This window comes from Glycine soja, chromosome 8, assembly GCF_004193775.1.
Source record: "Glycine soja cultivar W05 chromosome 8, ASM419377v2, whole genome shotgun sequence".
NCBI classification, from domain to species: Eukaryota; Viridiplantae; Streptophyta; class Magnoliopsida; order Fabales; family Fabaceae; genus Glycine; species Glycine soja.
The window spans coordinates 21,216,247-21,231,608 of record NC_041009.1 but is presented as its reverse complement, the minus strand read 5'-3'; the positions used below and the strand labels follow the sequence as shown (position 1 = coordinate 21,231,608).

At 32.9% G+C, this 15,362-nt stretch overlaps 2 protein-coding genes across 4 annotated transcripts; both read left to right on the top strand.

Annotated features, from left to right (window-relative positions):
- The first annotated feature begins 4,275 nt into the window (after positions 1-4,275).
- On the top strand, positions 4,276-7,200 carry LOC114422705 (exocyst complex component EXO70E2-like). The gene is made up of 2 exons (XM_028389193.1): positions 4,276-4,514; positions 4,679-7,200. The coding sequence occupies exon 2, from the start codon at positions 4,861-4,863 to the stop codon at positions 6,904-6,906; it is 2,046 nt and encodes a 681-aa protein (XP_028244994.1). The 5' UTR covers positions 4,276-4,514; positions 4,679-4,860; the 3' UTR covers positions 6,907-7,200.
- Positions 7,201-11,845: 4,645 nt separating this feature from the next.
- LOC114422704 (glycine-rich RNA-binding protein 4, mitochondrial-like) lies at positions 11,846-14,947 on the top strand. 3 transcript variants are annotated; one of them, XM_028389192.1, is made up of 6 exons: positions 11,855-12,002; positions 12,121-12,211; positions 12,796-12,940; positions 13,012-13,080; positions 13,537-13,643; positions 14,298-14,947. In XM_028389192.1, the coding sequence occupies exons 3-6, from the start codon at positions 12,805-12,807 to the stop codon at positions 14,670-14,672; spliced, it is 687 nt and encodes a 228-aa protein (XP_028244993.1). In that variant the 5' UTR covers positions 11,855-12,002; positions 12,121-12,211; positions 12,796-12,804; the 3' UTR covers positions 14,673-14,947. The 3 variants fall into 3 exon arrangements, with proteins under 3 accessions (XP_028244992.1, XP_028244993.1, XP_028244991.1); XM_028389191.1 differs by lacking the exon at positions 12,121-12,211 and having other exon boundaries at positions 11,846-12,002; XM_028389190.1 differs by lacking the exons at positions 11,855-12,002; positions 12,121-12,211 and adding an exon at positions 12,516-12,619.
- Positions 14,948-15,362: the final 415 nt, after the last annotated feature.

The window sequence follows — 15,362 nt, the reverse complement described above, 5'->3', positions numbered from 1 at the left end:
TCTCAAATGTGCATTTTTTTCCTCTCCTTTTTTCCTTTTTATTGCATCTTTTGGTTAATATTTTTATTATATTCATTAATAAGACGGGAAGATCAAATATCTTGTGCACCCAGTATTTTTTTTAAATACTAAAATTGTTCCTGCATTTTTTTTTATTTGTGATAGGTGTGTGTGAGAGTGATCATACGAATCAAGTTGATACGGATCAATTTGATCCATAAGTCATTTATAGAACAATACGGATCAACTTGATTTGTAAAAAACTTACGGATCAAATTGATTCGTAAAATTTCTACGGATCAACTTAAATGACTTTAAGGATATTTTTGTTATTTCACCTTAAGTGCTGGGTGCACTGCAATAATACTGAGTGCACCTAGCAACACCCCAAAACTAGTCCTGTCAATCTATTTTGGCCCAGTTTGCCTACTTCTGATATGAGCTGAAAAATGCAATCTAGTTTCTTTAATTTCTTTAAGGGTGGATTGAAAAGTTAGACTGACCTAAAAATAACTATAAAATTTATAAAAACTAAAACTATGATTGAAGAAAATCCTCATTTCTTTACTTAAAATAAAAAAAAAATATATTAGATTATAAATACAACACCACTTTCATATCAAAACAAAGTGGAAATCTTGAATCTTAACTTCTTTTTTTTACCTACGTTGTTGCTTCTTGCACTTTTACTATTTTTTTCTACCCTTCTCATTATATTTTGAAAAGTTTATTTCAAATGTAAAATACTTTCGAAATGAGTTCTTCGAAATATAACTGAAGTATAGGAAACAATAACGTAATTACATGAAATTTTACCACTACATCATTGCAATTGTAATAAATCAAAGAATGTTTTGCATATTATAAAAATATGTTTAAATTTAAATAAATTTTAAAATTGCCAAGAAGTATATACATAATCAAGAGTTGTTTGGAGGGTCGTAATTGCTGTTGGTAGAATTCAGCTCCGTGGATAAGCAACCATCCTTTGAGTTGGCTGAAAGAGGGATTCAAACCAATGGGATTAAGGATCAATGCTCCGATATTGTGGGAACCTCACCCAATTAAAGATTTGATAATTTCTCTCTTATATTTTGCTTATTGCTACGTTCTCTTATCAGAACATTACTATGGCCCTACACCTGCCTTTAGATAATAAAACAATATGTTAGCATACCTTGTTTGACACAAGGGGGACTTTACAATATATTCCTTGCATCATTTCGTATTTTTGCGAAAGTGAGGTACCTAATATTGGTCACTAGTGCCACACGTTTTAACTTTATGCTACTCGTATAAAGTTTCCATTCAATCTTTGGCAGCTAGATCCTTTTTACGTTTCTTGTTCGTACTCACTTTGACTATAAAAGATAATGTAAAATTTATACCATAAATGTCGGGTCAACTTTCGAATTCTATTGCTTCAATGCATTGTATAGAAATTATGTCAAGAATCTAGAAAGGTGCTTCTAAAGCTATTGTTTTATTTATTATTTATTGATTTAATGTGACTTTTAGTTATTATGTTTTTCCAGTTGTTTTATCTTATTGTATTAAGTTTTAAAAGTTTAATTTTAGTATTTTATGTTTTAAAATATATTATTTGTCTTTTTTTTAAAATTTTAGGTTAAAAACCTTAGCATTTTGTTAATTTTAAAATTTTAAGATAATTAATCTAATATAATGAATCAAACTGACATTAATTTTTTTAATATCAACGTATTATGGTGAGAGCTTATTGCAATCTTCTTCTATTTCAAAAAATTTAAATATAACTTTATTACTTATTGTCATTGACATATGTTAATATGCAAAATACACTTGTTATATTAATTATCTTTATAAAAAGAGTTTTTTTTTATCATTCTTTCATAAAAGGACTTTGATTTACGAGTTTTTACTTTTGATTTTCCAAATTATGTGATTGCACATTAATATAACCAAATCATACCAACCATAATCGTCTGTTTGACTAGGCTTTTAATGATTTACTTTAAGAAAACACTGCCTCAAATATCAAGACGTAACAGTTAAAATGTTATACAAACAGGCTAATACCAGCAAAGTTAATGAAAGAAAAATTAAAGTCAATTAATGATGGTCAAAAGGTGACTGGAACGAACAAATTACAAAAATAAATATTCCCTTTGCCAAAAGTATTCTGCTAACAAATAGTTCAGACAATTTGCTTGCAGGGTTTAAATTAATTTGATGTCAACAAATTTCTTTGATAAGTACCTCTATTAGCTTTTGCTAAACCCTATATATGTTTATTAAAATAAGAATCTCTTATCTAACGACATTTTATAGAATAAATATTTAATTGAACCTTTTTTTTGTTTAATCTGAACACATGGTGATAGACAACAAACCAAATCATTAATATAGGCAAATATGCGTACTATTATCTTTTGGAGAAAAAAAAAATCTCCCACTTAGCAATCTAGAGCTTTCATAAATTGTTAAAATTTAAAGCAATGCTATAGAGTCAATAAAAGAAAAAATAGCTAAATACCCTTACATAATTGATTACCGTTGAAGGAAATTAGGTACTACTAATTTCTATTTTCTCATTCTAAATGAAAATTAAGAAAGTGATGGTTGCCAACTCGTTAGTGAAGAGTCAAAAGAATTGAGAGAAGCCAATTTATAGTTTTTAAGTTTATCAGTAAACATGGGGTCTTTTTAAAAAAACTATGATATTTGTCACTATTTTATGAGTATGCATGCACCACTGTTCATTTAGAGTAGATTTTGGGTTGTGTCGTTTAGTGCTATCCAGTAATCCAGCAATATCAACACCACAAATTAATGTCCAACTTCTAATTGTAGGACTTTAAAATCACATTGACCAAAGGTCTTTCTTTTTTACTTTGGTGTGAATCAAAGGTCATTCTGTGCTTATTTTCTGCGACAATGAATCAGGCGATATATGGAAAGGGAGTGTTGTCTTCTTTTTTTTCTTTTTTTTTTTAAAGAAAAGTGGACAAGGAAATTATTAGGAAAAGGAATCCGATAAAGCAGCAATGGAGCCCAGATATATCAAATAATTTTGTGATTCACGGTTTATACTTTAACGAAAAATAATGCTACCTTCTTTATTGTCTATGTATATTATTAAATTCGTGCCGTCCAAATTATTCTCCATCACATACACTGTTGTTTCAACACTTCTAAATTCCCTTTCTAAGGAGTGAAAATAATCAAAAATAATATATTTATAACTTTTTCTTTTTTAAAAAAAAATACTATAGTGTACTGTGATGTTTGGAGATAGTATATGGTTACCAGTGTACGTCTGCGTGTAAAAGACTGACACACTCTTGCACGAATCTAATAAATCCGTGTAAAAAAATAGACACTCCTTTTCTTTATTATAAAGAAAGTTATCCAAATCTGGTGAAAAAATATTTATTATGAACTAACCTAACCAAAAGTTGCCAGTGGTGAAGGAAGAAAAACTCCCCGAAGAAAAAGACAAGGGTCTAAGAAGTCAAAAAGCACAACAGTAGTAGAAGAAATTCATGCATGAACCTGTTGAGTTGATATAGATATATCATGTGAACAAATTTTATAAAATTGCTGCCCCAAAAAATAAAGCTTAATAAATATGAATATACTTATAAAAATAGTTCCTCCAATTCATATTACATGTTTCTTTGAAATGTTTAATTTATTTCAAAATATATATTGATTTAAAAAAGTTAAAAATAGTTAGTCAATAAAAAAATATGAAAAATGAAGAGAATAATATTTAGTCAATAATAGAATAATACTAGGTTAGTATCTTACTGGTGCATCCAGATAAAATTTTTAAGCTGTGTTGATTCTTAAAATAAGTAATTCTATATTGATAAATGATTTAATTTATATCTTACTTTTAATATGTTAATTTTTAATGTATAATAACTCTAATTGTCATTTGCGTACACAATAAAACAGCTTATCTAAATCAATTATGCTTTTCCAAAGTATATATTATATTAGTGTGAGAATTCATGTTTAATTTTTATAATATATAAAAAAAAATTAACAACAATTACGAGTAAAATTAATGAGTTAAAAGACACTGATCCACAAGAAAAAGAATGTTATATTAAAAAAGTACAGGGAATCCAATAATGTAAGGAAAAAATATTAAACAAGAAAAAGTGAAAGTCGTACAAACCAAACAGAACAAGGACCAGTACGAAAATTTTCAATTTTTTAAGGATATATTGTTATTGTTAGCAGCAAGCTGTAGCCAGAAAACGAGTTTGAGATTGGTCATAGAAATCGCAGCCACGCCATTATTTTTCATATTAGCATTATTATTATTATACTATATATATAGATAGATTTGTCTGTTTTAAAGGTCCAAAAAAGAGCTCTTTCTTCTCCTTCACTTTCTCCATTTTTAGCGTTCAGTGCTTTTGATGCTTCTGCTGTCCTTCCAGATCTTGCACATCATTCAGTTCTTCTGCTTCTTCTTCACTCAGATTTCTGTGGGGTGTTCTCATATCACGGAAGTAAAGGTAAAGTTTTTATGTGTTCCCTTTTTTTGTTATTATAATTATCCTCTTGTTATTGTTCATTATTCATCTGGGGGTTTGAATATGTGTATTTTGATGGCTGTTGTAATGGGTTTTGCTCTGTTTCTATGATAACAATTAATTTTGTTTGGGGGGGTTTTGTGCAGGCAAAAGGAGGTTTCTCTTCTTACCTATATGAACTTTTGGTGTTGAATTTGGTTGGTGTTTAAATTATTGAAGAGTGTATTGGAGGATTGTGGAGAAGGAAGTGTTGAGGTTGATTGTGGAGTTGAAAAGGATTGAACTTGTTTTGTTGATTATTGTTTGTTGAAGTTTGGTTTTTTTCTCAATGGCTGTAGAGGAGTCTGAGCCTGTGATTGGGGAGCTGGAAAGGGAGGAGAATTTGATTGCTGCGGTAAGGCATATTGTGAAGGCACTGGGGCCAAATAAGACCCTTACTAGTGATGCCAAGAAAATTCTGGCAGATCTTAGCACTAGATTGTCCTCCATGTCCATACCTAGTGAGAAGGAGGAGGGGAAACAAGGGCAAGGGGAGGATGATGGTGATAATCATGATGGCGGTGGTGATCTTTATGATGAGGATGATGATGATGATGAGGGTATTAGTGCTATTGAAGAAAAGCTTAATGTGATTCAGGAGAAAATTATGAGATGGGAGGAAGATCAGTCCATGATTTGGGATTTGGGACCTGAGGAAGCATCTGAGTATCTGAATGCTGCTAACGAAGCCCGCCGGTTGATTGAGAAGTTGGAAAGTTTGAATTTGAAGAAAGAGGATCAAGAGTACAAGTTTATGCAGAGGGCGTATAGTGTTCTTCAAACAGCTATGGCACGGCTTGAAGAAGAATTCAGGAACTTGCTTATCCAGAACAGGCAACCTTTTGAGCCTGAGTATGTCTCTATTCGCTCCAGCGAGGAAGATGCTGTTGATGAGAACTCCATAGTCTCTTTAGGTGATGAATCAGTTGAGGAATCACTTCAAAGAGATAGTGTCAGCAGAGCTTCTGAGGAGCATATCATTTATTTGGTTCATCCAGCCGTGATCCCGGATCTCAGGTGTATTGCAAACTTGCTTTTTGCTTCTAATTATGTTCAGGAATGTTCCAATGCTTATATTATTGTCCGGAGGGATGCCTTAGATGAGTGCCTCTTCATTCTTGAAATGGAAAGGCTCAGCATCGAGGACGTCTTGAAAATGGAGTGGGGTACTCTGAACTCAAAAATCAAAAGATGGATTTGGGCTGTGAAAATTTTTGTTAGGGTTTATCTTGCAAGTGAGAGGTGGCTCAGTGACCAGCTTTTTGGGGAGGGTGAGCCTGTTGGTCTATCTTGTTTTGTCGATGCATCTAAGGCTTCGATATTGCAGCTTCTGAATTTTGGTGAAGCCATGTCCATTGGGCCTCACCAACCTGAGAAATTGTTTCGTGTTCTTGACATGTATGAGGTTCTACAAGACCTTATGCCAGACATTGATGCTTTGTATTCAGTTGAGGTTGGTTCCTCGGTTAAAATTGAATGTCATGAGGTTCTGAAGAGACTAGGTGATTGTGTGAGGGTGACATTTCTTGAATTTGAAAATGCCATTGCAACAAATGTATCATCAACTCCTTTTGTAGGTGGTGGGATACATCCTTTGACCAAATATGTTATGAATTATCTTAGAACCCTTACTGACTACAGTGACATACTCAATCTGCTTCTGAAGGACCAAGACGAGGATGCCATTTCGCTGTCACCTGACATGAGCCCTGGTACAGAGGAAGATAGCAGAAGCCAGGGATCTCCAGGTAGAGTTTCCTCAATGGCCCTTCACTTCCGATCAATTGCTTCAATCTTGGAAAGCAACCTCGAGGAGAAGTCCAAGTTATACAAAGAAGTCTCCTTGCAGCACTTGTTCTTAATGAACAACCTGCATTATATGGCTGAAAAGGTTAAGGGGTCTGAACTCAGGCTCATACATGGAGATGAATGGATTCGAAAGTGCAACTGGAAGTTTCAGCAGCATGCAATGAAATATGAGAGAGCTAGTTGGAATCCCATTCTCAACTTGCTTAAGGATGAGGGAATTCATGTTCCGGGTACAAATTCGGTCTCAAAAAGTCTTCTTAAAGAGAGGCTACAAAGCTTCTTCCTTGGCTTTGAGGATGTTTACAGGATCCAGACAGCTTGGATTATCCCAGATATTCAGCTTCGTGAAGATTTGCGGATTTCTATATCCGTCAAAGTAATCCAAGCTTATAGGACGTTTGTCGGAAGGCACATTAGTCACATGGGTTACAAAATCATTAAGTACACTGTTGAAGAGTTAGAAAACTACCTTTTCGATTTCTTTGAAGGATCTCAAAAGTGGTTGCAAAATCCTCATAGGAGGTGATAGCAGATGGGCAAGAATAATGCTGTTCTCTTAACACTGGTTTGTTGTATGTGTTCATAAACAGGTTAGGGTCCATGTCAAAACCTTATTGTCCCACTTAGTATGTATTATATTAAATGATTGTAAGAGTTTCAGAGTTATGCTGCCCTTTTGCAATGTATTCTTTTGATTTACTTAAACTTGTTTCCAAAATAGGAGTAATACGATATTCTGTTTTCTTTCTCTTTAAGGTTTATGTGTTCAACACATGCAATAAATCTAAAGGGTATGGTCATTATTGGCCTTAACGAAAAACATGGTTCTATTATATTCTAATTCTCTTGTAATTCAATTCCTACGACACCTTAGCAGTTAGCACGGTTATAACTTGATAGAACTTGAAGTTATATTGGAGGCATATGTGAGTAGGACCATAAACCAAGTTAAATAACCGGTAAGCATTTTGACCCAGTGAATGGTCATCAAAGAAATCTATAGTGGTCAAAATCTAGAAATAGTATTCGAAATGGCTCTTGATAAGGCAATAAAGATATTATAAATTTGACCTGTAGCTGATGAAATTGTCTGGAAATGAGAAATTTGAAGTCAACTTGAGGTTATCAAGCCAGATGCATTCACCAAACGGCCTGCAAATAGAATTAGTTACCTATTGCAGTGCCATCATTTTCAAGTGTAATATATTGAGACTTTCTTCTTCAAAGGAGATGGGACAAATAATTTTAGAATTAAATCTTAAAAATGAAAGAAGTATTTTTTTAATGAATTCTAAAATGAGAATTTTTGCATAGACTAATTAGAGGGACTTTTATTTTTAAGAAAAGTTTAAAGGGTCAAACACTGCTTATTAACAAATTGGTGACGAGCACTTGGTCTTTCCCTCCTGGAAGTGTAACTCACTCTATTAAACTGAAAGAGACACTTCCTTGAGCAACTTGAAATCTTTGGAGGGTCCTGAATTGGCCATTGGCCAATAGTCAGCAATATTGGTCAATATTTTAAATGGGAAATTGAATTTGGACCTAACACTTTTTTTTCATGCCATGTGAGTTATTATGAAGATAATATAAGACCCCTTGCCCACCATCATACCCCCAAAAAACATAAAGGAATAAAGTAATAGACCGTTACGGAGCACCCACCAAGGGGTTGCCTCAAACAAAAATTACTCTTTCTAGTTTCTTCTATCGTGGAAAATGTTTAAAGAAAAAGGGGTTTTGAATGAGAATGAATGAACAAATGAAAAATGTTTAAGGTCCTCATTGGTTGGCCTTATTTTAAGTTTAACATGGCTGCAGGAGCATGTTGACACGTTATTATATCTGTATCTGCTAAGTGGCAATAAGTTCTGTTTGAAGACAAGAGATGTGGCTGTTCTTTTGAATAATGACATTTCCTCACCCTTTGACCAAAAACTATACCTTGAAATCCCTTTTTCTAATATGTATTGTGTAGATATTTGATGAATGTGATCTGTGTTCAAAGTTATTTTTTAAAGCTTCAAGAAATTCTTAATAGGTACTGCAATTCCAACCATGGTCCTTCACCCCAAATAAATTATATGTGGCTGAATCTTGAACATTCACTGACACCAAATTTATGGCCACCAATTAAATAAAAAAATTGTTTTTGTAATTTTTTTTTGTTAAGTTAAATAATAATTTTGAAATTCTTTTTATAAAGATCACAGTTCACAAGCATCCTTCTGAGTTAAACTAGAACAATATAGCATCAGTCAATCAACACCCTTGATGATAATAATTTTGAAATTCTAACTAAATCACCATATACCAAGATTTTACACTGTGCATAAAAAAAATATAAAAATCAATAACGTGAATTGGGGCCACAGTATTAATAAGGATGTGATTAAATATTCAACCAAACAAACTAAAACTTTATAGACAAAGACCTGAAGTAAATAACTAAGAAATAAAAACACATGGAGCAACAATAACGTGAATTGGAAGAAATTATTAGGTCGTGAATTGGGGTGTAGAGATATGTACATTGAATCTTTAACTATTTGTAAGGCACTGAAGGCAAGCAGTCAACAAAAACATGTCACGTCGTAGATCTTCATTGGATCACTTCCTCAAGCAGTGCCCCAAGTTGTTGAAAATGAAAACCAACCTTCAATTCGTTAATTCTTCTACCCACTAAGTGGCAACAAACAATCAATTGTCCTTCATCACGGATAGTGGGCATTTTCATTCGTGTCACTGATTAGGTCACAACATATCCTAATTAACTCTACGGGTTTGAGTCTCAATCAACCTCAGTATCATAATTCATAAGACTAGATGAGTATTTCAACTACGTAGACTTTAGGGGAAAATAAATACTAATGTTGCTGGCATGGGAATGAGTCAAAATGAAACTTCAACATCTACAATGTTACAATCTCTATTCTCGTGTAATGAATTTTACTTATCCATGTCAAAATGATGCATCACTGATTTTTTAAGAATTTCTCTGTTGAATAGAAATGGGAATTGAAACCGGGACAAGTCACTTTTAAAATAAACTTAATAGACAAGCAAAGTTGTATTAATATTTAGTTACCAACATTAGACAACTACATATGGGGTATAAAAATGTATGCTTTTGGGGTTGAGATATCTTCCACATTTTAAAACAAATTATATACTATTGCAGTCAAATAGATTAAGTACAGCACCATTCAGTCAAACGGGGCTAGTGAAGAACTGTATAGGAGTCATTATGTTGCTAACAAGAAGAGATCTCCTTTCAAAAAACAGATACTAACGCAAGACTATAGTGCATCTAAAACCCCTGCCATTTTTGAGATTGGGATTCAAATTACAAACCTATACTGGACCTAACTTTTGGTGAATACTCTAGCCCGTATTAATTAATTTATTTGAATTATAATAGCTAAAACACAAACCCTCATCTACATTTGTTGTTTTAATTTGCTAAGTATTCTTATGAGATGTGTTTTTCTCAGCTTTTGACACTAACAGTTAATTTTGGTTAATGTAACAGACATCTATTTGGTGTGGCATCTCTCAGAGTGTGGTCAAGTTGGCCAAGTTAATTTTATAAACTAACATAACAAAAGGACACATTTAATCTAACAAAAATAATTTAACAGACTAAAGTAAAAAAAAATTAAGTAATCAACCCTAAAAAAATTGTAGATATAAGACTAAAATTCTTGTTTATTCTATTATAATCTATCTATCTATATTAATTATGATTATTAAAAATAATTTTCATTTCTAATTTTATTTCAATAAAAATTATCCATAAACTTTATACAATGTTTAATACCTCTATTTCAGGACTTATTAGGATTTATAATTATAAATTATCATACAAAATTCATGAATGTTATAAATAAAATATTTGTTATAAAACTGAATAAACTTATCATATAGATAACATAAAATTGGATAGTGATATAAAACAAATAAATATTCATATAGTGCACGTTTACTTTTGTTAATATTTATTTTTTATTTAATGCATAATTTATATTTTAAAATTATTTGAATATATATATATATATATATATATAATTGTTTGATTTTTTTGCTATAAATAAATAAATTATTTTAAAAATTATATTAAAATAATTACTAACTTTTTTATGTCTATTGAACTCAATATAGCTAGTTAAAAATAAAATCTTGAATAAAAAATCTAAACTTAATTAAGTTTTTCATACCTACCTATAATATAATATTTCTTTAAAAATAATTACATAACATTCATCTTTTTTCTCATATATTTAAAAAATTGTTTTATTTTAATATTTGTCATCAAACTGCATCCACGTGACAAACAAAAATATCTATCATTCAACTTAATCATTAATACAAGTCTATCCGCTTCATTAATTTTTGTTTTGAATTGAAGATAACGGTGGTTAAAAACCGCCACTATCTTTATTTCCATCCTGTTCCCCGTCTTCAAACCAACAACATAAAAGAATTCACTCGAAACTTTCCAAATTCAAACCCAAATCAAAATAATGCACAACAAGCATTTGGGATATGCTTCCATATTGAAACCCTAATGAACTTTTTCGGAAGAGCCTCCCCTTCTCTCACCGCGGCCTTCAAGATCGTGTACGCACTAAAGCCCGGCCTCAGCACCACCACCTACAACGTCATGAGCAGAATGATTCGCCCTCCGCCGCTGCGCTTGAGGCGATTCACGGCCACCCTGGCGCACACAAAGACACCGCGCGCATTCACTGCAAAGGTAGATTTGCCCCACGACTGAGTGGAGCGGGAGTTGGAGGAGTAGATTTGCGACGTGGAGCACGATTTCTCGACCGATTTCTCCCTGGAGCACTTTCAGAGTTATGCAGAGAGAAGGAATAGGGTTCAGTTGGATTACTCGTACAACCTTGTTCCAGTTCCACATTTTTTTCTTCCACCTTTTCTTTCTTGCCAGTTTTTGTTGTTGGTGAAAGAGAGGCCTAGAGAACAAAGTTCCCGTTTTCAAAATTAAAGCTTTTGGGTCTGAGGTTCGGTCTCTGCACAAGAACCTTGTTTTCTCATCTGGGTGTGTTGCTTTTGCCTCTGTTGGCTCGATATGAGTGTGGAAAACCAAAGGGAAGATGGGGGTTGTGATCATTTTCCTGTGGGTATGCGTGTTCTTGCTGTGGATGACAACCCAATTTGCCTTAAGGTGTTGGAGAATCTCCTTCGCAAATGCTAATATTATTTTTTAAAAATTAAAAACTAAACAAAAATGAATGATGTGAAGAGGATTGTGTTATGTGATTAGTGACTAAATATAATACGTGATATTTTATTTACTATATCATCATTTAGTGGATATTATCTTACCGCAGATAATAAAATAAAATGCAAAAAATGAATGGTAGTTAGGTTTTTGAAAACGACCATTAAGAAAAACTTAATTAAATAAAAAATCTAAAAGGTTTAGTGTTACTATGCAGCAGCATCACCTGAGTAGCCACGTGTCAATTTGCATAGCCAAAGCCTTAATTTAGGTCAGCGTGGATTTTCAAGGGTTTTAGATTTTAGCATCTTCACATTCTCAGTCTCTGCACACACCTCAGAAGAACAGAACAGAACCACCAGTGCTTTTCAAAGACGGTGAGATCTCAACTTCCTTTCAATTTTCTTATTTCCATCATAATTTCACTGTTGTTCTCTGAAAGCTTCTTTGGTTCGTTTTTTTTTTCCTCGCAACCTCTTGTTATTGGCTTTGTAGCGGTTGGATGTTTTTTCTCCTTGGTTATTATTTATCCTGTGAAAGATTTGATTTTTAAGGTCCGCAAGAGTTCTTTTTGTTTAAAATACAAGTGAGTATTCTCAATTTTGTTTCTGATTACTTTTTTATGCCTTTCTGGCTTGTGGGCTTTTTTGCTTAGAATTTTTTGGCATATATATTGCACATATGAACATATATTAAGCATAAATAGAGTTTTGCTGAAGCAGTGTCATTCTATTGTAGCTAAATTTTGAGTGCAAGAGGCTATCATAAGTTTGTAATTTTAAATTGGAATGAATTGCTTCCAATGATGATGTGTAAGAATTTATTCATGAATCTATGACTACTGTGAGATCATCGCTGCTATGAAGCGAGGATGCTTTTTTCTCACCTAGGATTTGATCTCTAGTCTGTCTACCAAGTGGAATGAACCAGACACCCCCCTCAGACTTGATGCTGTGGAGAGTGGAGTTCAACCACAAGTCCAAAACCTTTAATGGTGACTTTTAATTTTTGTGCTGTAGCTAATTTGAAATTAGATTGCAATTGTATAAATGATTCTTTATAATGTGTAAGAATGTGACCGGGGGTGGAACTTCTGTATGCAGAAGAGCACAGGTTACATTGAACAATTAATATAATGTATGGACTTTTTGCTTTGTCATGCTTTTATAGGTTTCAGCAATGGCGTTCTTAAATAAAATTGGAAATCTGGTCAAGAATTCTGCTGTCAAGCACATCAATCAAGATTTTTCAGTGTCTACCCCATCACTTTTCCAAGCAATTAGATCCATGTCATCTGCAAAGCTTTTTGTCGGAGGTACTTTAGCTGATCATGCTGAAATTTTTTCAGAATTGAACATAGCTTCAAATTTTCAATTTTCATTGCAGGTATTTCTTACAGCACTGATGATATGAGTTTGCGAGAGTCTTTTGCTCGCTATGGAGAAGTAATAGATGGTATTTTCTTACTTACTCAGTCTCCTTTTTTTTTCTTTTTTTTTCAGGTAAAGGTAATAATATCATACTAAAAAGAAAATAAGAAAAATCTAATTGTGAACTTTTTTCCCCAAATTCCACAAAGTGAGCCAAAGAATCCCATATGATGCTCACTATGTATATAGTTTGTTAGAGTGGTTATCATTTTTTGTTTTGATAAAATAGAGGTTACTCATTTTATAGTTGTGTACTTGTGTCGCTGTTTCTTTTGTGGCTGTACTTTACTTTGTTCCTTTTAAAATTAATTTCACAATTGTAGTTGTTGGTGATGATAGAGTGGTTTAATAATCCACCAGCAGCATTTTGTGACTGACTGGCAAGTGCCAATCAAATTTAGAAGAATTAAAAAAATTGGCTGCCAAGCATTCATATTTCATAATATGAAGCTGAAACTGTTTGTTTTGGATATTTTACCAGTCAAGGTCATTATGGATCGTGAAACTGGCAGGTCAAGAGGTTTTGGCTTCATAACTTTTGCAACAAGTGAGGATGCATCTTATGCCATTCAGGGCATGGATGGTCAGGTATTATCTGTTTTCTGGGCTAACTTTTGAAATTGACTTTCATGACACTTTCACATGGTAAGCATGATGTTATATCCTCATATATGAAAAAATTATAAAGTTGTCTTCATATTATATAAAAAAGTAGTAAAAAAACCTTGTGTGCATACCTGGAGTAAGCAATTGCTGTTATTTGGCCGAGGTAAGACAGACATGTTGAATGCCAAGGTGATAAATTTTGGTGCATATGCAAGTGGCTTGAGAGTTCAGATTCAGAAATTAAGCTTCGAACTCAAAAGCATTTATTCTGAAACGGTTAAGGCTTCTTGAACTTCAGTGTAAATAACTTGTGCTATTGTTACCTACATAATAGTATTGTTATCAAGAATGCTTTTCACTAACTATTCTTTATTAAAAAAATTATTTATTCCAAGAGTCGGTTTTAAAAATTTTACACTGAAATTGGATTTCAAAACCTAGATTGATAATTTGAAATTTTGAATTGTATAAAGATTTACTAAAATATTTTACCAATTAAAATTTAATCTTGTCTATTTAAATAAGGAAAGAAAGAATAAGGATACAATTCTTCAGTAGGTTAATCTTGCTGATGTCTGCAAATTTTAGAAAGTAGGCAATGTTTCTTTAACATCTCTAATAATAGTGTTGTTGCAGGATCTTCATGGTCGCAGGATACGGGTGAATTATGCTACAGAAAGGTCACGTCCAGGGTTTGGTGGTGATGGTGGATATAGGGGCAGTGGTGGCAGCGATGGCTACAATAGGGGTGGAAACTATGGAAGTGGCAATTATAATGTTACAAGCAGCTATAGTGATGGCAATGCTGAAACTAGTTACACTAGTGGTGCTAATGCTGGTAATTACCAATTCAATGAAAATTCTGGTGGAGTTTTTGGCTCAGCTAGCGGTGAATTCAGCAGCAACCAAAATGACGCAACAGGTGCAGACAATGATGAATTCATTGAGCCACTTGAAGACAATGTGAGGGAGAACAATGATGAACCTACTGACTACGCTCAGAACCGCTGATGAGAATTTTCACCTTGCCTAGAGCAAGTTACTTCTTCTGGAGTTTATGATAAACAAACGTGTTTCCAATTTCTTTTTCACCCTCTTGATTTTCATATGTTCATTGGCTTGAACTTGATAGTTTGTCAGCTCAACGACTGATGTAAAATAAGATTTTTCTAGTTGAACTCCATTTAGAATGATTTTAGTTTTCAACCATTCAACACCTGGAATGATATATATAGTCAAATTGACATGTTTTAATAATGGAAAGCAAGAGTTTGGACGACAGTTTATTCAAGCTGGTACCTATTCGATGGAGTTTAGTCGATTGTTAGCAGAATGGAGATGATGATAACTACACGAATGAAACTTGTGGGCTGTGGCAGCAATGGCTATAGCAATGCTAACTAGCTCCATTTGTGGTAGCACGAATTCACGTATCAACAAGGACGACCTAAAATAGTTTTCAAAGCCATTAAGGTCTTATGATGTTATTTCATTATCCCTTTATGACAATAATGACAATAAGTGTAAAATCAGTTTTTTTTTTCTTATAAAGGAAATATATGATCAAGAACAAAACATTAGAAGGCATCAATATACTCAATGTTAATACGTCGGGATTTAGAATGTTCTAAGAGTAACTTTAGTGGTAGATCTCAAATTAATATATTAGATAATTTTTTATGGATCCTAGTGTGTCATGTA

Bases quoted from the DNA above. Each gene is read 5' to 3' on its own strand.
- LOC114422704 (XM_028389190.1), top strand. The intron at 13,081-13,536 runs GTATTTTCTTAC...ATATTTTACCAG, and splicing joins CTATGGAGAAGTAATAGATG to TCAAGGTCATTATGGATCGT. The intron at 13,644-14,297 runs GTATTATCTGTT...GTGTTGTTGCAG, and splicing joins TTCAGGGCATGGATGGTCAG to GATCTTCATGGTCGCAGGAT.
- LOC114422705 (XM_028389193.1), top strand. From the start codon at position 4,861: ATGGCTGTAGAGGAGTCTGAGCCTGTGATTGGGGAGCTGGAAAGGGAG.